Source organism: Schistocerca cancellata, chromosome 9 (genome assembly GCF_023864275.1).
Source record: "Schistocerca cancellata isolate TAMUIC-IGC-003103 chromosome 9, iqSchCanc2.1, whole genome shotgun sequence".
Lineage (NCBI taxonomy): Eukaryota > Metazoa > Arthropoda > Insecta > Orthoptera > Acrididae > Schistocerca > Schistocerca cancellata.
Window position 1 is genome coordinate 317,881,442 of NC_064634.1, and position 23,930 is coordinate 317,905,371.

Here is a 23,930-nt window from a genome sequence, read left to right on the forward strand (position 1 = left end):
TAAATATTGTTCAATGATAAATGTAAGAATAGTTATTAGTAGGAGAAAAAACCTACTGCGAAGGTTGAACAGGATATTAAGGATATAAACGGAAATGTACCAAATGTTTTTTATTCGTCTTTGATCACAATATCAATTCTTTAGACGATGACCGGTTTCAGTCCGTAATGACCATCCTCAGATCTTTTTTACACCATGTCCTAGGTGATAAGGCCATAATGGCATCGTAAAAACATATAAATATAATCAGCACAGCATCGTCACGTAGATCTAAAATAAGGTGTAGAATAGGCAACATCGTCCACACAGTCATTGCAGTAATTGGATCACTGTTTGTATGTCGCAGTTGGGGAAATGTACCAATTTTCGTGAGGCAAATAGGTATTCTCCAAATAAGGTTGGAGCTGTCGATATGCTAGAGCATAGAGGGAAATAAGACATACCCCAGAGAAGTTACTAAGTAAGAATGAGTGTAGAGCTAGAAGGTTTTCGTACGAGGAAGTGATGGTACACTTTACAAGTTGTTATTGGAGGAGGCGAAGAAGACTTCATGGCAAGCGTAAGTTTGAAGTGGAAGAAAAACGGTCTAGAGCCTTTTGAAAGAATTGAGTTGATTGGTAGTTTGGTATGGGTGTCTACAAGATGGGTCGAGATTTGTACCAAAGCCACGAGACACTGGGAAGGTTACAATTGTTCCTATGTATCCTGGTATAAAATTGTTGACTACTTTGTATTTCTTGATAGCATAGAACTATGAATTTTCAGTGTGTTTTGATCAAAAGGCAAATTTTTCATATTAAATATTGGTTATTAGGTGGTGAACTCGCATAAGACAGGCGCTACTATGAGGACGCAAAACAAGTTTGCTTTAAATACACGCTGTAACAGTAGTGAGCGTTGGTTACCTTTCAGATTGGATGTGGTGAGTTTATGTATCAAGAATGCCTTCAAGGCGACAAAAACGCTGTTTGTTGTCAACACATCACTGAGTTCGAACGATGTCATGTAATGGGGCTATGAGAAACTGTATGTTCCTTCTGCTATACTGCGGGAATACTTGGCAGGAATGTAGCCGATGTACACGACTGCTGACAGCAGTCATCACAGGAATGTATGGCTGCACGAAGACAGGGCTCGGGATGGCCACGTGGCACTACCGAAAGGGAAGACCGTGTTTAGTGTATGGTTCTGGAGCATCCTACTGCATCCGCAGCGGCAATTTGAGCAGCAGCTGACGCCACAGTACAGAAGAAAATCTTACAAACTGGTTACTTGAAGGACAGCCCCAAGCCAGACGCCTTGTCGTATGCATTCCACTGACTCTAAAACACCACCATTTGCGACTTCAGTGGTGTCAAGCAGAAGCTTATTGGATGGTAGGATGGAGGTCTGTTGTGTTTTCTGATGATAGCTGGCTGTGCCTTGATGCCGGAGATGGCTGTGTGTTGGTTATAAGGAGGCCAGATGAGTGCCTGCAACTAAACTGACTGCTGCCTCGACGCACTGGATCTACATCTGGATTTACTATCTGGGGTGAACAGGAGCACTCTCATGGCTAACCCACGATGATTGAAAATCTCCAGTCTAGTGATTTGACCTGTTGCGCTGCCTCTCATGTAAAGCATTCCAGTCGTTCCTGAACAGCATTCCAGAGGAGTTTTCCAACAGGAAAACGCTCGCCTACTTACTGCTGTTGTAATCCAACATGCTGTACAGGGTGTCAACATGTTGCTTTGTCCTGCTAGATCACCAGCTATCCCCAGTCGAGCACATCTGGGTCATCACTGGATGACAACTCCAGCGTCATCCACAACCAGCATTAACCGTCCGTGTATTGACCGACCAAGTGCAACAAGCATGGAACTTCAGCCTACAAACTGACATCCAGCACCTGCACAAGAACACAAAGCAGACATGTCTGCATGCTTGCAGTCAACTTCCTGGAAGTTACACTGGTTATTAATGTACCAACATTTCACATTTGCAATGGCTTATCTCGCACTTACATTAAACTGTGATGTTGCAGTGTTAATCATTTAAATAAGTTACCTAGATAAATGTATTCCAGAAGATTCATTACTCTACATCAATTATTTTTTGGTGTTGCAATTTCTTTTCAATTCATAAATCATCTAAATTTTATGAAGTGAGGTGCATTTTCTTATGCATGTCTTTAGGGTAACGTTATTATCACAGCAGTAAAAGTCATAGTTCTAAAAGCTTGTCACATCTGTTTGGACAGTGTCTGGTTTGTATACAGGCAGGTGTAACCAAGCGTTGTGTAATTATCCAAGTGAGGTATTATCACATCCAGACTGCTACACTCTGTTCACCATATGTATTTAAACAACCACAAACGTGATGTCTGGTCAGAACCCACGGCCCACATACTCTCGCATTGTTATGCTCTTGGAAGTGGGTCCTACTTATGTATTCGATATCTTATCACTTAGTTACATTAAAAGAAACTTTAGGAAACTATCGCATTCACAGCCATCAACGCTTTTCTTAATCATGCTTTAGCTATGAAGTTTTTATTTAAAAATCGTGTGCAGTGACAGTCTCTGTATTGTTGTGCTCTGTGAAACGCGTATGTGGAACACGGATAAAAAGTGCCGAGAAATGGGAGTTTCTTACGTTTTGCATACATTTACAGACAAAACCGGCTTTGAAGTTTCTCGAGGGACGTTATTTGATAGAGTTGAGATACAAACGTACAATGGATATATAGTGGAATCAGTGGCGCAGTAGGTTCATAATTAGTGCAGTTCATGGATCGCTAGTTCAAGTCTCGCCTAAGTCCTTTTTTTTCGTTCGCTTTGTAATATCTACATTTCGTAATTGTAAACTCATCATCATTTTTTTAAGAATCATGCGCTGCTAAAGCTGTTGTCCCACTATCGCTCAGTCTATGTGCGTGTATCACAGCACAAAACGTATCCTCATGATCGTACTTGACTACTGGACACAGCTTAGCTTCCTCTGCACATGAAACGAAATCAATAAGCTTCAAGCAAATGCGCAAGAATACATGGTGTAACGTTTACAATAGGTTTATTCTTATTATGAACAGAGTATATAGGGTGTTACAAAAAGGTACGGCCAAACTTACAGGAAACATTCCTCACACACAAATAAAGAAAAGATGTTATGTGGACATGTGTCCGTAAACGCTTAATTTCCATGTTAGAGCTCATTTGCTTTCGTCAGTATGTACTGTACTTCCTCGATTCACAGTCAGTTGGCCCAATTGAAGGAAGGTAATGTTGACTTCGGTGCTTGTGTTGACATGCGACTCATTGCTCTACAGTACTAGCATCAAGCACATCAGTACGTAGCGTCAACAGGTTAGTGTTCATCACGAACGTGGTTTTGCAGTCAGTGCAATGTTTACAAATGCGGAGTTGGCAGATTCCCATTTGATGTACGGATTAGCACGGGGCAATAGCCGTGGCGCGGTACGTTTGTATCGAGACAGATTTTCAGAACGAAGGTGTCCCGACAGGAAGACGTTCGCAGCAATTGATCGGCGTCTTAGGGAGTACGGAACATTCCAGCCTATGACTCGCGACTGGGGAAGACCTAGAACGACGAGGACACCTGCAATGGACGAGGCAATTCTTCGTGCAGTTGACGATAACCCTAATGTCAGCGTCAGAGAAGATGCTGCTGTACAAGGTAACTTTGACCACGTCACTGTATGGAGAGTGCTACGGCAGAACCAGTTGTTTCCGTACCATGTACAGCGTGTGCAGGCACTATCAGCAGCTGATTGGCCACCTTCTGCGAATGGTTCATCCAACAATATGTCAATTCTCATTTCAGTGCAAATGTTCTCTTTACGGATGAGGCCTCATTCCAACGTGATCAAATTGTAAATTTTTACAATCAACATGTGTGGCCTGACGAGAATCCTCACGCAATTGTGCAATCACGTCATCAACACAGATTTTCTGTGAACGTATGGGCAGGCATTGTTTGTGATGTCTTGATTGGGCCCCATTTTCTTCCACCTACGCTCAATGGAGCACGTTATCATGATTTCATATGGGATACTCTATCTGTGCTGCTAGAACATGTGCCTTTACAAGTACGACACAACATGTGTTTCATGCACGATGGAGCTCCTGCACATTTCAGTCGAAGTGTTCATACGCTTCTCAACAACAGATTCGGTGACCGATGGATTGGTAGAGGCGGACCGATTCCATGGCCTCCACGCTCTCCTGACCTCAACCCTGTTGACTTTCATTTATGGGGGCATTTGAAAGCTCTTGTCTACGCAACCCCGGTATCAAATGTAGAGACTCTTTATGCTCGTATTGTGGACGGCTGTGATACAATACACCATTCTCCAGGGCTGCATCAGCGCATCAGGGATTCCATGCGACGGAGGGTGGATGCATGTATCCTCCCTAACGGAGGACATTATGAACATTTCCTGTAACAAAGTGTTTGAAGTCACTCTGGTACGTTCTGTTGCTGTGTGTTTTCATTCCATGATTAATGTGATTTGAAGAGAAGTAATAAAATGAGCTCTAACATGGAAAGTAAGCGTTTCCGGACACATGTCCACATAACATATTTTCTTTCTTTGTGTGTGAGGAATGTTTCCTGAAAGTTTGGCCGTACCTTTTTGTAACACCCTGTATAACTAAAATGTGTGAGTTACCCTGAAAGAATCCAGAACCTGAGAATCTTACTTGAATATGTTAAAACACAGATATTTTTAATAGTTCATTCACTTGTGTGGTTAAATAACCTGTGTTATTATGTGGGAATAGTAATGAGACAGCTTAAAGGGCCATGCCATCTAGTTTATTGTTTTAAGTGAAGTCACTTAACTGCTATCACAGATGAGCTGTAATACACTCAACATATGAAACAGCATGCTACACACTTTCTGATAGGCAAAGCAAGTGAGATCATCAATACACTGCAGCCCTGGAGAAGAGGTATGTAAGTATTGTACTCCTGCTATTCTAGCAGACTACAGCTAATTACTATTACTATTATTATTATTATTCAAGATATTGCTGTTCCAGATGTAACTCATAACTGACAAGCCAAGGGGAAATAAAAAGTGCTTCAAAATGCCAGGTCATAACATTGATGGTGGTAAAAGTGTTTATAGTACTGAATGAAAGGTATTAGAGTGATACCTACCGTTATTATCTTTCTTCAATATAAATTAATGGATTATTTTTGTATGTTTCCTAATTTTTATAAGAAACTATAAAACATGGAGAATTGTTGAGTTTCTTTTGGTTTAATTTAGTCATTTTGTGAGTTGATGTTTAGTGAATTTTATCAGTGCCAGTGATTTAATATTATTTGAGTAAAATCAAACAATGGAAAATCCAGGATGGAATAACGACAATACTATAAAAAGGATAGTTGCCATTCACCATACAGCGGATAACAGTAATTCACAATTACTTATAAATTCCTTATACTAAGTGTTTCTAGGTTATACTGCAACTTAACTAATGGTTAAACAGGGCACTTACTTCTGAAGCCGAGATAAGAATTTCTTTTAATGGCTAATTTTTATCATATGATATCTAAATAAATCTAAAAATCCTAAATATAAGTAAATTATGGATTTTCAGTGAAAATTTGTTGCACTGGGTAATATGAAGATACTCGCAAAAACACCAAAATTAGTTGTTGGTATGGAGTGGTTCGCATTGATATTCATGTTTCTTTTGTATGAATTTTCATTTATTTTATTACAAAATAGTTACAATTGTAATGTTTCAATCGTTACCAGTTCTATGCCAAGAAAATGGTCGTATTATTTTGAAGTAGCAAGCTTAGCCAGAAGGCTGGTTAAACTGTAAACAGTCGCAAGAATGCTGCCTGCAATACATTCCAAATTATTACGAGTCCGCAGGTATTTGGTACACAATCTTGTTTAATGCGTGCATTATTGCCATACGAAATTCAAAATTTTGACGTTCTGTCATTCTCTGCATTTCAGGTACAAAAGACAGCAAGAAGCTTTTGTTAGCGTCGACATCTGCCGTTGGTTCCTGGTAATATGCCTCAACTTCGTCTGTGCTTTCTGTATAGCTAATAGCTCTACGTTTTTTAGTTGGAACCTCCTGTAGCGAGTACCCCTGCAGTTGAGTTGCTTCTTGTGACTGGTTGCTGAACCCTTCTGTGAAGTCCTCACTTAATTCTTCAGTAACATATTCTTCAGATGGTTCATGCTGGTACTTCACCAACGATTTTGTTGATCTTCTCGATGGCTGGAAAAAAGTCATCAACTCAAAATATGGATTTCTCTTTAGTCTGTTAGAAGGTATTGAACAAAGGCCATCCGCTTCTCTTCTTTTCTCCCGCGTGTAATAATCTCTGATAGACTTCCACTTCCTCTGTACTTCTTCAACTGAAACAAACATGAAAACAACAGTATTAGAGTTGTAAAGGCCTGCTTTTGCTCAACACGAATAGACGATATAAAACACTCGTTCATAACGAGACAGCTTATCGACTGCTGCCGCTAACATGATAATGTGAAAGTAACATCGACTTTATGCCTCGGTCACTATTTATTTAAATACACTACATGTTTCCATAGTAAGGCCACCATTAAGCGTCAGCTGCACTTCCTTCTGATCAAATTTTGTGCAGTAACTGTGGCATGCTGCGCTGATTGTGAGATAAAAATGTCATGTCTCGTTTCGACAGTTGTGAAAAATGTATTGTTTTTTACAACATTGAAAGGTTTTTTTTGCATACATATACAGAGAGAAAATTATGTAACCTTAAGAAGATTTCTTCAAATGTTTTATAGATAAAAAACACATACGGTTAATAAAGAAATTACTAGCAGTTCTGAAGTAATGCCGGATGAGATCTAAAAAGCAATTTGAGGTGTGAAGAAGAGACCAGGGATTATGATATTTCTATAGAGATGTTTAAAGGTGGAGAGAAAATTATACAAAAGGTTCGTGCAAAATTTTTCTACAAATTCCCAAAAAATGGAATACTGGTGTCGTTATTACTCTTCGCAAGAGAAGTAACAAACAACACATAAAAATCTATATAAAGCTATCAGCCTCCTCACTGTGACGTACAAATATTCGTTAACATCATCACCGACCACAGGGAAAACATTAAGAGTTTTAAACAGTAAAAGCAACATGTCAGCATTATGAGTAGATATAGAATGGGTCATTTGGAAGGATATGTTTATAATTGTGCATTAACGTGCAATTTGTTGCCAAGCATTTCATATCTGATCATAGTGCATATGACGTTGAAACCAATCATTAGTAATTAAAAATACACTCCTGGAAAATGAAATAAGAACACTGTGAATTCATTGTCCCAGGAAGGGGAAACTTTATTGACACATTCCTGGGGTCAGATACATCACATGATCACACTGACAGAACCACAGGCACATAGACACAGGCAACAGAGCATGCACAATGTCGGCACTAGTACAGTGTATATCCACCTTTCGCAGCAATGCAGGCTGCTATTCTCCCATGGAGACGATCGTAGAGATGCTGGATGTAGTCCTGTGGAACGGCTTGCCATGCCATTTCCACCTGGCGCCTCAGTTGGACCAGCGTTCGTGCTGGACGTGCAGACCGCGTGAGACGACGCTTCATCCAGTCCCAAACATGCTCAATGGGGGACAGATCCGGAGATCTTGCTGGCCAGGGTAGTTGACTTACACCTTCTAGAGCACGTTGGGTGGCACGGGATACATGCGGACGTGAATTGTCCTGTTGGAACAGTAAGTTCCCTTGCCGGTCTAGGAATGGTAGAACGATGGGTTCGATGACGGTTTGGATGTACCGTGAACTATTCAGTGTCCCCTCGACGATCACCAGTGGTGTACGGCCAGTGTAGGAGATCGCTCCCCACACCATGATGCCGGGTGTTGGCCCTGTGTGCCTCGGTCGTATGCAGTCCTGATTGTGGCGCTCACCTGCACGGCGCCAAACACGCATACGACCATCATTGGCACCAAGGCAGAAGCGACTCTCATCGCTGAAGACGACATGTCTCCATTCGTCCCTCCATTCACGCCTGTCGCGACACCACTGGAGGCGGGCTGCACGATGTTGGGGCGTGAGCGGAAGACGGCCTAACGGTGTGCGGGACCGTAGCCTAGCTTCATGGAGACGGTTGCGAATGGTCCTCGCCGATACCCCAGGAGCAACAGTGTCCCTAATTTGCTGGGAAGTGGCGGTGCGGTCCCCTACGGCACTGCGTAGGATCCTACGGTCTTGGCGTGCATCCGTGCGTCGCTGCGGTCCGGTCCCAGGTCGAAGTCGTGTGAAGTTAGCACCCTTTTTTTCAGAAATGTATATTTTTTTCAGAGTTCTTGATAGATATGAAATAGTTCTAGAGTTCTTTGTACAAAATTTCAATAGTTCTGCAGAATTTAGCGAAGAAAACAACAATACTCGAAAAAATTTTCGTATCGAAAACATTCTTTGTCAATTTCCGCAAAATGTAAATAAGTACGACAGTTCTGAGCACAGTTCTGAATAAAGCTCCAAGAGTTCTATCGAAAATCCCAGTAACATTTTTTTGTGCAGCTAATAGTTTACGAGATAATTGCAATTTAAGGAGAAAATCTTTTCACTTACTGTGAAGTTGGCACCCTTTTTTTCAGAAATGTATATTTTTTTCAGAGTTCTTGATAGATATGAAATAGTTCTAGAGTTCTTTGTACAAAATTTCAATAGTTCTGCAGAATTTAGCGAAGAAAACAACAATACTCGAAAAAATTTTCGCTTCGAAATCATTTTTTGTCAATTTCCGCAAAATGTAAATAAGTACGACAGTTCTGAGCACAGTTCTGAATGGAGCTCCAAGAGTTCTATCGAAAATCCCAGTAACATTTTTTTGTGCAGCTAATAGTTTACGAGATAATTGCAATTTAAGGAGAAAATCTTTTCACTTACTGTGAAGTTGGCACCCTTTTTTTCAGAAATTTGTATTTTTTTCAGAGTTCTTGACAGATATGCCATAGTTCTAGAGTTCTTTGTACAAAATTTCAATAGTTCTGTAGAATTTAGCGAAGAAAACAACAATATTCGAAAACATTTTCGTATCGAAAACATTCATTGTCAATTTTCGCAAAAATTAAACTCGTACAACAGTTCTGAGGACGGTTCTGAACAGAACCCCAAGAGCTCTATCGAAAATGCCAATAACATTTTTCTATGGCTATAACAGTTTATGAGATAAATTGATTTAATGTGGGACACACTTTCTCTACAGAAAATATAAATATATTCGTACAACAGTTCTGATGACAGTTCTGGACACCACGTGAAGAGTTCTATCGAAAATCCTGGTAGTATTTTTTTGTGCAGGTAATAGTTTAAGAGGAAATTGCAACATAATTAAGAACTCTATAAGAGCTCCCACTGTGAAGCTGGCACCCTTTTTTACAGAAATATATATTTTTTTCAGAGTTCTTGATAGATAATCCATAGTTCTAGAGTTCTTTGTACAAAATTTCAATAGTTCTGCAGAATTTAGCGAAGAAAACAACAGTACTCCTAAAAATTGTGGTATCGAAACGATTTTTGGTCGATTTTTGCAAAAAGTAAATTCGTACAACAGTTCTGAGGACAGTTCTCAACAGAGCCCCAATAGTTCTATCGAAAATACAAATAACATTTTTTTGTGCAGCTAATAGTTTGCGAGATAATTGCAATTTAAGGAGAAAGTCTTTTCACTTACTGTGAAGTTGGCACCCTTTTTTTCAGAAATGTACATTTTTTTCAGAGTTCTTGATAGAAATGCCATAGTTCTAGAGTTCTTTGTACAAAATTTGAATAGTCCTGCAGAATTTTGCGAAGAAAACAACAAAATTCGAATAAATTTTCGTATCGAAAACATTCTTTGTCAATTATCGAAAAAAATAAATTCGTACAACAGTTGTGAACAGAACACCAAGAGCTCTATCGAAAATCCTAATAACATCTCTTTGTGGCGGTGATAGTTTATACGGTAACTGTTTTGATGGAAGACCTACTGTATCCACAGAAAAAAATTAAATCTTGCAACAGTTTTGATGAACAGTTCTGGATAACACCCCAAGACATCTATCGATAATCATAATAACATTTTTTGTGGTTATAATAGTTTGTAAGATAATTGATTAATTGTGGGGCTCACTTACTCTAAAAAAAATTATGTCTATTCGTATGTTTTGATGACAGCTCTGGATAGCAATGTGAGAGTTCTATCGAAAATACTGGTAACATATTCTGTGCAAGTGTATTGTTTACGTAGTAACTGCATTTAATAAGGAATGCTTATGAGCATTTCCCGTGAAGTTGGCACCCCTTTTACGAGAAATATACATTTTTTAATAGTTCTTTATATGTATGCAATAGTTCTAGATTTCCCTGCTCAAAACACGAAAAGTTCTGCAGAATTTCGGGTAGAAAACAATAACTGGGCAAAATTTTGGTATAGTAAAAAATTATTTGTCAGTTTGGAAAAAATAAATTTGTATAACAGTTCTATTGGCATTTCTCGATAGCACCAGAAGAGTTGTATTGAAACTGATAAAAACAATTTTGTGGCGATAATAGTTTATACGATAATTGTTTTAATCTCATACTTTCTCTATGAAAACAAAATTCGTAGAATAGTTCTGATGACAGTTCTAAATAGCACCTACAGAGTTCTGCCAAAAACTATAACAACATTTTTCGTGACGATGACATTATATGAGATAATTAATGTGAGACTCACTTTTGTCATGTAAAAGTAATAAATTCGTAAAAAAGGTCTGATGGCATTTCTTAATAGGAACCTAAGAGTTCTACCGAAAACTGTAATAACATTTTTTGTGGGGATAACAATTAATGAGATAATATCATTTACGAGAGATCCACTTGGTCTACATTATAATAAATTGGCACAACCCTTTCTGGATAGCACCGAAAGAGTTCTTTTAAAAATCCTAATAACATTTTTATGGTGCCAATAGATTATGAAATAGATTGTGTGTTCACTCTGCAGTGGGTGTGCGCCAATGTAAAACTTACTGGCAGATAAAAACTGTGTACTGGGCCGGGTCTCTAACCCCAGGCTGTGACGAAGGAACATCGTCACAATATCCTTTCTACCAGGAGTGCTACTTCTGCAATTTTCGTAGGACAGCTTCTGCAAAATTGGGAAAGCAGGAGATGAGGTACTGCTAGAAGTACAGCTATGAGGACGGATCGTAAATTCTCACCTTTATTTTGGAATTATGTGAGACATAAACAATGTTACTTTGTGCAGTGCGGTACACAAGAAGCTCTTTTATCCGGACTATGTGGGACCGGAAGTAATCCGGATAACCGAAAATCCGGATATATATTCTACTAAATACAAAAAGTCTAAATGTTCAGCACTGTACAAATGCCGGTACACCTTCTTAAGACTGATTGTAGTAACTGTAGGTGGAAGCGTGGGATGTGCACGCTTAGATGATTCAAAGAGAGAAGGCTCGTCAGTGCAAATCAGATGGCTGAGAGGGCAGATACATTCACACACGCCACTAACCAGGTGGTGTCACACCTGTCGAGAAGCGCACCAGAGGTACAATGAGCTCTGGTGGAGTGCGGTTGGCGTGGTTACTATGCAACTTACTTGATGGACACCAATACACCGCTATATTAATGTACAATACTTGAGAAACAATGTCATTCAAACACTCTGAGCTCCTTTATCACTCAGTACTAGACTAAATTAGCGGCCTAGTGATAAGCAGATACAAAGATACAAAAGATACAAATCTTTAGTTTCAGTTTTCTGTAATCAACGTGTTTGCATACCGAGATACTGTTACCGGTATCTCATCCACTATTAAAGCTACATAAACAAAGCTATGGATGAATAATAATATAGTGCTTGCATACACACTGAATCACATTATTCAACAATGGATTAAGTATTTTAAGCTGCAGTATCTCATATTATGTTCTTAAATCATTAGGAGAAAAAATTTACTCTTAAAATACATTTTTTTTAAATAATCAAAACATGAAACGTAAATATTACTGGTTTGCTGTTTCAACAATGTAATAATTCAAAGAATAAAATTTGTTTTTTATCTTTTATTTGGAATAGCGTTAAGTACATTGAACCTAAAATAACATTTACGTGTAATTCAGTATGTAAGAAAACATCAATATTCACTGCACAGTGTATTCCAGAGATTTACAATTTTTTTCACCTGGAGCTCACAATATACCAATTCTTTGATAAAAGTTTCATTCCTGAATCTATTGACAGTCTTGCATTATTAAATTTCAAAGTACCAGTAAAAACTACAGGCTGTGATGTACAGGTCCGTCAACAACTCTTCTTCAGGATACACTAAACAATACACTATGTAATCAATACACTTGCACAGAATATGTTACCAGTATTTTCGATAGAACTCTTACATTGCTATCCAGAGCTGTCATCAGAGCATACGAATAGACATAATTTTTTTTAGAGTAAGTGAGCCCCACAATTAATCAATTATCTTACAAACTATTATAACCACAAAAAATGTTGTTATGATTATCGATAGATGTCTTGGGGTGTTATCCAGAACTGTTCATCAAAACTGTTGCAAGATTTAATTTTTTTCTGTGGATACAGTAGGTCTTCCATCAAAACAGTTACCGTATAAACTATCACCGCCACAAAGAGATGTTATTAGGATTTTCGATAGAGCTCTTGGTGTTCTGTTCACAACTGTTGTACGAATTTATTTTTTTCGAAAATTGACAAAGAATGTTTTAGATACGAAAATTTATTCGAATTTTGTTGTTTTCTTCGCAAAATTCTGCAGGACTATTCAAATTTTGTACAAAGAACTCTAGAACTATGGCATTTCTATCAAGAACTCTGAAAAAAATGTACATTTCTGAAAAAAAGGGTGCCAAATTCACAGTAAGTGAAGAGGTTTCCTCCTTAAATTGCAATTATCTCGTAACCTATTAGCTGCACAAAAAACTGTTATTGGGATATTCGGTAGACCTATTGGGGTTCTGTTCAGAACTGTCCTCAGAACTGTTGTACGAATTTACTTATCGCGAAAATTAACAAATAATGTTTGCTATACGAAAATTTTTTCGAGTATTGTTGTTTTCTTCGCTAAACTCTGCAGAACTATTCAAATTTTGTACAAAGAACTCTAGAACTATGGCATTTCTATCAAGAACTCTGAAAAAAATCTACATTTCTGAAAAAAAGGGTGCCAACTTCACAGTAAGTGAAAAGACTTTCTCCTTAAATTGCAATTATCTCGCAAACTATTAGCTGCACAAAAAAATGTTATTTGTATTTTCGATAGAACTATTGGGGCTCTGTTGAGAACTGTCCTCAGAACTGTTGTACGAATTTACTTTTTGCAAAAATCGACCAAAAATCGTTTCGATACCACAATTTTTAGGAGTACTGTTGTTTTCTTCGCTAAATTCTGCAGAACTATTGAAATTTTGTACAAAGAACTCTAGAACTATGGATTATCTATCAAGAACTCTGAAAAAAATATATATTTCTGTAAAAAAGGGTGCCAGCTTCACAGTGGGAGCTCTTATAGAGTTCTTAATTATGTTGCAATTTCCTCTTAAACTATTACCTGCACAAAAAAATACTACCAGGATTTTCGATAGAACTCTTCACGTGGTGTCCAGAACTGTCATCAGAACTGTTGTACGAATATATTTATATTTTCTGTAGAGAAAGTGTGTCCCACATTAAATCAATTTATCTCATAAACTATTATAGCCATAGAAAAATGTTATTGGCATTTTCGATAGAGCTTTTGGGATTCTGTTCAGAACCGTCCTCAGAACTGTTGTACGAGTTTAATTTTTGCGAAAATTGACAATGAATGTTTTCGATACGAAAATGTTTTCGAATATTGTTGTTTTCTTCGCTAAATTCTACAGAACTATTGAAATTTTGTAAAAAGAACTCTAGAACTATGGCATATCTGTCAAGAACTCTGAAAAAAATATAAATTTCTGAAAAAAAGGGTGCCAACTTCACAGTAAGTGAAAGAATTTTCTCCTTAAATTGCAATTATCTCGTAAACTATTAGCTGCACAAAAAAATGTTACTGGGATTTTCGATAGAACTCTTGGAGCTCTATTCAGAACTGTGCTCAGTACTGTCATACTTATTTACATTTTGCGGAAATTGACAAAGAATGATTTGGGTACGAAAATTTTTTCGAGTATTGTTGTTTTCTTCGCTAAATTCTGCAGAACTATTGAAATTTTGTACAAAGAACTCTAGAACTATTTCATATCTATCAAGAACTCTGAAAAAAATATATATTTCTGAAAAAAAGGTCGACGGGCACGTGCACCTTCCGCCGACCACTGGCGACAACATCGATGTACTGTGGAGACCTCGCGCCCCACGTGTTGAGCAATTCGGCGGTACGTCCACCCGGCCTCCCGCATGCCCACTATACGCCCTCGCTCAAAGTCCGTCAACTGCACATACGGTTCACGTCCACGCTGTCGCGGCATGCTACCAGTGTTAAAGACTGCGATGGAGCTCCGTATGCCACGGCAAACTGGCTGACACTGACGGTGGCGGTGCACAAATGCTGCGCAGCTAGCGCCATTCGACGGCCAACACCGCGGTTCCTGGTGTGTCCGCTGTGCCGTGCGTGTGATCATTGCTTGTACAGCCCTCTCGCAGTGTCCGGAGCAAGTATGGTGGGTCTGACACACCGGTGTCAATGTGTTCTTTTTTCCATTTCCAGGAGTGTACTTTTGTGATCGTGACAGCAAAAATTTAAACGACTAACAGTATTGCGATCACCACATCCCAGTGATGATGTGACAAGTTAAAATTTGGGAACAATACTGTGCTAGGCTTGGTAGCCACGCGCGTTAGCAGGCCGGTTCTGGGATTCGCGGAGGCGCGCTGGCCCAGAACCGAAGCCGTGTACAACGACGTGGGCCGGTGTGCTGGTCAGCATGGATGTAGTTTTTAGGCGGTTTCCAATGTTTGACTGGGTGAATACTGGGACGACACCCACGTCCCACCTCTATTACACGATTTGCAAATATCGAGAAAACGTTGGCATACTTTCAAATGAGATAAAACTAGACGCAGACAGTTTCGGATGCAAAAATTCCGGAAAAATAAGAATAATTTGCATGTTTACAAATTTTTAGGTTTATGTAAAAATGTGTTTAATACGTTTCAGTGTTCCAATATTAAGGTAAACTTACCATCACTCGTACAAGAACACACATATCTACATCTACATACATACTCCGGAAGCCACCATACAGTGAGTGGCGGATGTTACCTTGTACTTCTGTTAGTAATTCGCTTTTCCTTTTGCACTAGCAAATGGCTTGAAGGAAAAAGGGACTGTGTATATTATTTTGCACGAACCTTGATTTGTCACACTTTCTCTTCGTGGGGATCACACGAGATTTACATGGATGACAGTAGAATCAATCTGCAGTCTGCCTTTCCCTCCAGGGATTCCCATTTGAGTTCACGGAGCACTTCCGTTATGCTAGCGTGTAGATAGAGCCTACCAGTAACAAATCTATCAGCACACCTCTGTATTCTTTTGATGTCTTCCCTTCTGCCGACCTGGCGGGGGCCCCAAACAAATGAGCAGCACTCAAGAATGGGTTGCATAAGTGTTCTGTAAGCAGTCTACTTTAGAGAAGAGCAACCTTTCCCTCGAATTCTCAATAAACGAAAGTCAGTCGACCATTCGACTTCCCTACAACTGACTTTACATACTGTTCCATTTCATGTCGCTTTGCAATGTTACACTTTGATATAAAATCAATGTTTTTGTGTCAAGCAACATACCACTAATACTGCATTCAAATATAACGGGATTGTGTTTCCTACTCATCTGCATTAACCTACATTTTCCCACGTTTAGAGCAAATTGCTAAGTTGCTTATGTGCAGGGCGATTATAATTAAACTTACGCTACTTGAGAGGGACCCGGTGAAAAATGAAACATTGTGGGACAACGAAACATTTTAGAGGACAAATGGTTCAAATGGCTCTAAGCACTGTGGGACTTATATTTTTTATACGTCTGGAAACAAAGCTTGTATAATTACAACTCTGTTACTTTCGTAACCTTAGTATGAGGTAGTAGTTATTACTGTTATTATTAGAGTGCATGTTTTCGTGCCTTTTTTCGTGGTTCATGGTGTGGGTTCCTGTAGTCATGTCCTAGTTCATGAAAACCACGGGCAACGTATGAGTGGCCAAGTAAATGGTCCCGACAGTCGGGATACCAGTTACTTTGGAATAAGGCTGGGCATCTCGGACATATTCTGAGTCGTGGTCACCTTTGTGCTCATACGGCAAAGACTACCAAATCCACCGGTTAGTCCCTCAGCCGTTAGGGGTAAAACCCAATGGGACTCGGGGCAAGTAAGGCTAGCAACCTGCTTCCCTGGTACTTTAAATACACTCCTGGAAATTGAAATAAGAACACCGTGAATTCATTGTCCCAGGAAGAGGAAACTTTATTGACACATTCCTGGGGTCAGATACATCACATGATCACACTGACAGAACCACAGGCACATAGACACAGGCAACAGAGCATGCACAATGTCGGCACTAGTACAGTGTATATCCACCTTTCGCAGCAATGCAGGCTGCTATTCTCCCATGGAGACGATCGTAGAGATGCTGGATGTAGTCCTGTGGAACGGCTTGCCATGCCATTTCCACCTGGCGCCTCAGTTGGACCAGCGTTCGTGCTGGACGTGCAGACCGCGTGAGACGACGCTTCATCCAGTCCCACACATGCTCAATGGGGGACAGATCCGGAGATCTTGCTGGCCAGGGTAGTTGACTTACACCTTCTAGAGCACGTTGGGTGGCACGGGATACATGCGGACGTGCATTTTCCTGTTGGAACAGCAAGTTCCCTTGCCGGTCTAGGAATGGTTCTCCCTCAATCCGACCTGATACGGATCCCAAACGCTCGAGCAATACTCAAGAATAGGTCGTATTAGTGTTTATAAGCGCTCTCCCTTACATATGAACCACATCTTCCCAAAATTCTACCAATGAACCATAGACGACTATCCGCCTTTCCCACAACTGCCATTACATGCATGTCCCACTTCATATCGCTGTGCAATGTTACGCCCACATATTTAATCGATGCGACTGTGTCAAGCGCTACACTACTAATGGAGTATTCAAACATTACAGGATTCTTTTTCCTATTCATCTGCATTAATTTACATTTATCTATATTTAGAGTTAGCTGCCATGCTTTACACCAATCACAAATCATGTTCAAGTCATCTTGCATCCTCCTACAGTCACTCAACGACGACACCTTCCCATACAGCACAGCATCATCAGCAAACAGCCACGGTAATACGACATTTTCGATGTGTTAAGTGTACAGCAAGTTGTGTGTGATGTTTAATGTGTGTGAGACAGCACAAATCGACCATCAGAAAATTGTAAGTACAAATTCTTCTAAATTTCACCACTAACTTCACCAAAAGAGTCAATAACCAACTAAAAATGGCGTGTTTCTTATATATTGCAGTAATAGTCAACGAAATGAAGCAGTTCCTCACATATTGACAACATTAATAGAAATGGCTTAATACACTCGAAAAACGCACTTAAAAATGGGAATCATTTCCCAAAACGCGCCGTGAGAAAAGTAAATAAAGAAAAAAATGGGAATCATTTCCCAAAACGCGCCGTGAGAAAAGTAAATAAAGAAAAATCATGACTGGTAGCAGAAATTTTTTTTATAAACAAATCTATTGCATTCTTGAATGCTAGCGAACTTATCAAGCGTATAAGTACACCTAAAATTTTAAAGCACGATTTTCTCGAAAACGATTGGAAGCTGCGTTTTCCTGTTTATATATGTAGAAATCCTAGTCGCTCCCTACAGCTTCTATCAATAAAATCGGTCAGAAGAAATTCGTACGGTGTCCTTGCCGCAAGCTAAGGAAGAAATAAAGGAGAAATTCGGAAAGGGAATTAAAGTCCAGGGAGAAGAAATAATAACTTTGAGGTTTGCCGACAACAATTTAATTCTATCAGAGGAAGATTAGCTGAACTTAGCAAATAGTTTCTTTAAATGGAAAATTTAAGTGTTACTCTGGAGATAGTGCTGTCCTTTCAATTGCCGTGGTATCAAACGAAACTTGTCACTGGATAAAAGATATCTTCTTCAATAAAATTCTTCAGGGTATCAGACCGCATCGTCATAATTTAAATTATGACGATGCGGTCTGATACCCTGAAGAAATTTATTGAAGATGACAACGGCCGCGGAAGCCTACGCTTACAAAAGATATCTTGATAGGCAGGACGCAGCATGTTATCTCGGACGGACAGTCATAGAAAATGTGGAAATAATTCCAGGCGTGACCCAGGAAAAAGAGTGTTGGGGACGTGACTAGAGATGCTGTATGTTAATGACTTGGCAGACAGTGAGAATGGCAGCGTCAGACGTTTCGCATGCGATGCTGTTAGCTACAATGAAGTATTATCTGAAAAAAAGCTGCACAAATATGCAAAAGCTGCACAAATATGCAAAAGCTGCACAAATATGCACTCAGACTGATAAGATTGGGAAGTGGTGCAGATACTTCCGAATTGCTATAAACGTTCAAAACTGTAAATCTGTGCATTTCGCAAAATGCAGAAAAGTAATATTCTATTGCTACAACATCAATGAGTTACAACTGGGATCAGTAACTCATACAAATACTTGAGTGTAATGGGAAAGTAGGGCGAGATTTCAGCACTCATCCGTAAACATTGACCTGCAAGAATATTATCAGGGCTGGTGAGGAAAACATTTTGTGAAAAAACCTCGTGGATCCGATAAAAGTTCTATTACCATCTTTACAATACGCTGGTCCCAACGAAACTCAGCCTTACGCAAAAGGTAAACATTTTAAACATGTCTGCAAGAAGATTCCTCATCTGTCAGAAGCGAAACTGAAAGAAGGCATGTTTCTCGGAACATGTAGGGATCTACGTGAATCCGACGGTATGTCAGCAGTAATGATGACTTTGCGAGTAAATGACTGCGCCAAATGCAGACATCGGTGGGTGCAAATGCGAATACGCGCAATAATAACTGCCTTGTGGTTAAATGTTAAAGGGCAGTATCAGTACTGAGACGTCTGTCTACTTCTGTATTGATGATGAGTCCCCTACTGCTTTACAGAGCGTAGGGGAGCGCCGCCTTACTAGGCAAGGTCCTAGTGAAGGTGGTTTGCCACTGCCTTCCTCCGACCCTGGGGATGAATGATGATGATGATGATGAAGACGACACAACAACACCCAGTCATCTCGAGGCAGGAAAAATCCCTGACCCCGCCTGGAATCGAACCCGGGACCCCGCGCTCGGGAAGCGAGAACGCTACCGCGAGACCACGGGCTTATATATTATTACAAGTGATCAATTACACTGCGTCGACAAAAGTCATGGGATAGCAATATGCATATATACAAATGTCGATAGTATCGAGTATACAAGGTATAAAAGGGCAGTGCACTGGCAGATCTGTCATTTGTACTGAGGTGATTCGCGTGAAAATGTTTTCAACATGATTATAGCCGCACGATGGGAATTAACAGACTTTGAACGCGGAATGGCAGTTGGAGCTAAACGCATGAAACTTTCAATTGCGGAAATCGTTATACAGTTCAGTATTCCGAGATCCACAATGTCAAGAGGGCGCCTTGAACACCAAATTTCAGACATTACGTCTCGCTGTGGACAACGCAAAAACCGACGGCCTTCACTTACCGACCGAGAGCAGCGGCGTTTGCGTACAGTTGTCAGTGATAACAGACAAGAAACACTGTGTGAAGTAACAGCAGAAATCAATATTGGACGTACGACGAACGTGTCCGTTAGGACAGTGAGGCGTAATATGGCGTTAATGGGCCACAGCATTAGACGACTGACGCGAGTGTCTTTGCTAACAGCAGCTCTCTCCAGGGCTCGTGACCATATAGGTTGGACCGTAGACGACAGGAAAACCGTGGCCTGGCAAGATGAGTCCCAATTCCAGCTAATACGACCTGATGGTAAGGTTCGAATGTAGCCCTGACGCCACGAAGCCATTGACCCAAGTTGTCAACGGTGCGCTGTGCAAGCTGGCGGTGGCTCCATAATGGTATGGGCGGTGTTTACACGGAATGGGCTGGATCCTGGAAGTGGTTATGTTCGGCTATTTGGAGACCATTAGCAGGCTTCATGGTCTTCCTGTTTCCAGACAACGACGTCTGTCACCAGGCAACTGTTCGTGATTGGTTTGAAAAACATTGCGGGCAATTCGAGAGAATGATCTGGCCACCCAGATCGCCCGACTTGAATCCCATCGAACATATACGGGACATAATCGACGGGTCAGCTCATGCACAAAATCCTGCACCGGAAACACTTTCGCAGCTATGGACGGCTACAGAGGCAGCATTACTCAATACTTCTGCCTGGGACTTCCAACGACCTCTTCAGTCCGTGCCGCGCCGAGTTGCTGCGCTAAACCGGGTAAAAGGAGCTCCGACGTGATATTAGGAGGTCGTCGTGCTTTGAGGTCCACGTTAAACTGTAGGCCTCCTGTAACTGGCTGGGTCAGTCAGTACGAAGGACTGCAACGGCATCCCACCTCCAATAAGACCTTACCTAGTAAAGCAGTGAATTTTTCGAACAAATCTTGGGTAGATGAGATCTTTACCTTTTTTATTTTGGAAATCACAATAATCACCCTCTCAGCAAGGAACATCACTATGTTGGCTTGAATGTGCAATATCATGAAGAAGGGGAATGCATTGTTGACAGGATTGGTTGCAGAATATTTTTCCACACATCTCCCCTTTTCTTTCGTACACTTTCACACGTGTCAGTTTTCGAAGCTGATAGATTGGTTGGTTGGTTGTTTGGGGAAGGAGACCAGACAGCGTGGTCATCGGTCTCATCGGATTAGGGAAGGATGGGGAAGGAAGTCGGCCGTGCCCTTTCAGAGGAACCATCCCGGCAATTGCCTGGAGTGATTTAGGGAAATCACGAAGCTGATAGAGATACACACTGTAAATAAAAATTGCATTGGACACCCCTCCCTGTTCGGCACGTCTAACTGTGGTACTGCCTGTGAGAAATCTTAGAGCTGCAAATCTGGCGCCTCTCTGAGCTTGGCGCACTATGCGGTGCCTTCTGCCTTAACCCTTTCAGACCCTCTGGCTACAACTGTGTACATTAATTTTTACAGAAGTATTTTTTTCCCAAAGGAAAGCCGAGGTACCCATTTGTGAATGTTCAACCTTTCCATCCTGTGCAAGTGCTGCAAACTGTTGGGCATCACTATGAAAATATCAGCAAGTCAATGCAGCAGTGCGCAGAAGCTCGAGATCATCAGAATACAAATGTGGTTGGTTGGCTATGTGCTGCTTTATAATTGAATATTGTTATTGTCATTTTGCATAACTACTGAATGATCATTTTACTGATTATGAAAATAGAGAATTTTTCATAATCTTACAGTTGTTGCATATCTGGCGCCTCTCTGAGCTTGGCGCACTAAGCGGTGCCTTCTGCCTATTTTAGTCCAAAAAATGAAGCAAAGTGTACAAAGCATTTTTGAAAATGGGTACATATTTTTGTATAAACCTTGTATCTAAAATCATTAAAAAATCACCTAAGAGTACCACCATATAAGGAAAAATTTACTTTGCTCTCAAAAAAATTCATGTGTGAAAGGGTTAAATCGGCCCTGGTTGTTGACTTCTGCAAAGGTTAAAGACGGTGACATGGCGATATTCCTTTCTTCCTCACCAAAAGCCGCCACAAAGCGACGTCAAGGCTGTTGTCGATTACTCTATCCACTGGAATTTTCGCTTCATGGTCTGATTCTTGTTTTCATATCACATATATCATACGTCATAATTAACTCCGCCGTAGAGGAAGGAGGAGGCGGGAGGAGTAACAACTCTTTAAAAAATCTTGGTTCACCTGGTCCAGCGAAAACTGCAATGGTCGACGAGGCAACGTGGGACCAGGCGTCCCTACAATGACTTGAAGAACGGAAGCAGCGACCCTCTCCGGTGGGGTTTTGTTACAGACAAGAAAAGGGGAGGCTGATCTGTTTAACTCATAAATCTCTAAGGAATAAGTCGGATAAATGGATGATAAGGACCGGATCAGGTGATTACAACACCTAGTTCTTGTAAGGAGGTGTCGATGATTTGTTATAATTTCAATGTGAATCACTCATGTTATCAATGTTTCTCTGTACTACGATACCATTACACAAAGCAATGCTTATTATATTGTGAAATGCATCACTTTAAAATGACTTTTTCAGCTAGGAAACAAACCCGGACCCCAGGATTCTGAGACAGCAACACTGACCACTAACCACTAGATAAAGAGCTGCGTACATCTTGGTGAATTACCAGTAATGCACATTAAAGGAACAGACTGCCACGTGACGTCACTATCAAACGCTAGCGGGTGCACACTAGTTGGATGGTTTGTTGATTGGGGTTTAAGGGACTAAACAGCAAGGTCATCAGTTCCTCGATACAGGGGTAGTTCATTCGGAATATTGACATTGCGAAGAGCATGTTTTGATGGTGAGAGTACGTAGGAGCTGTAAGACTGAGGCATTTAAAGGTAAAACTGTTGCCAGCGATGAGAAAAAAATTTACGGAGAAATGTTTGGATCGCGTCGATTCTGTTAGCCCAGTATCGACCGAAAGGTGAAGGTGAGGTTAGAAGATACCATCCGCGATACAAAAAGACTGAGTATAGTATCGTAATTGAGGAACTAACAATGATAAAGTTTATTTAGGGCCAAAGTAGCCACAGTTTATGAAAGAGCATGCAATGTAAAAAACATCCGAGTCGTTATGGGACATTTGCAATTTTCCACGAAAACAAAGCGAAGGAATAAAAAGGAAAAAACGAAAAGCACAAAATATACTATTATAAAAATTAATGAACAGGGCGAATATATGTTAACTCCGATGTTAGCAGATGACGACACAGTTCCCCCACTATCGTCAGCTTCAAAACTTCCTTCGCGAGAAACTCTGACGGCGACGTGACGTGACGTTCCATTCCTCCCATTCACGGCCTGTATGAATGCCGCCATTTGAAGTGCGAGTGTGTGTGAAATGTTGTGATGTGACTAGACGTCCTATCAAGTGTGAATCGGCCTTTAGAAGGCAGTTGCGTGATCCATTCCGCGCAGAGAAAGAGAGCCAGTGCGCTATAGTCTCTAGCCCATGCTTCACGCTATAGCCGTTGGTGCCACTGTTTCTGCTTCTGGGGGCGGCGCACTTTCAGTATTTATTAACAACACTAGTTTATCAAACCTTCAAAAATTATAGCAACCATCACACCGTCAATAATATTGTTATTTGGAAAGGAGATTTTCCAAGGTTAAGATACTGAACAACCAAAAGAAAGCAAGTACCGCAATGATTTTAGCTATAGCCGGTAAATAACAGAAAACAATTAGGAAATGGGTCTGAGAAAAACTGAAAAAAGAAGAGACTTGTCATATGTTAATTTAGTGACTAAAATCATAAACGCGGGACCGAAAGACTTTATGGAACTGTTTCCGGCTGAGACCTGCATCTTACGGCAAATTGTTAATGTTGATACGACATAATAGAGAAGAAAATATATTAATGGGAGAGCCAATAGCAGTTGACAGAAGATTAGATGATACTTGGAAGAGTTTCCAGAATGAGATTTTTCACTCTGCAGCGGAGTGTGCGCTGATATGAAACTTCCTGGCAGATTAAAACTGTGTGCCGGACCAAGATTCGAACTCGGGACCTTTGCCTTTCGCGAGCAAGTGCTCGACTCATACCCCGTCCTCACAGCTTTACTTCTGCCAGTACCTCGCCTCCTACCTTCCAAACTTCAC

The 23,930-nt window shown here is 40.4% G+C and overlaps 1 protein-coding gene across 2 annotated transcripts in view; it reads right to left on the reverse strand.

Annotated features, from left to right (window-relative positions):
- The window catches only part of LOC126100274 (uncharacterized), a 45,136-nt gene that overhangs the window by 5,424 nt on the left and 15,782 nt on the right, over positions 1-23,930 (reverse strand). Inside the window, exon 2 of one of the 2 annotated variants that reach the window (XM_049910869.1) lies at positions 5,714-6,394. The exons of the other annotated variant lie outside the window; for it this stretch is intronic. Coding sequence (XP_049766826.1) covers positions 5,883-6,394 — 512 coding nt within the window. The 3' untranslated portion in view covers positions 5,714-5,882. Of the gene's footprint in view, positions 1-5,713; positions 6,395-23,930 lie in introns of those variants that run through there. 2 annotated transcript variants of the gene reach the window in all.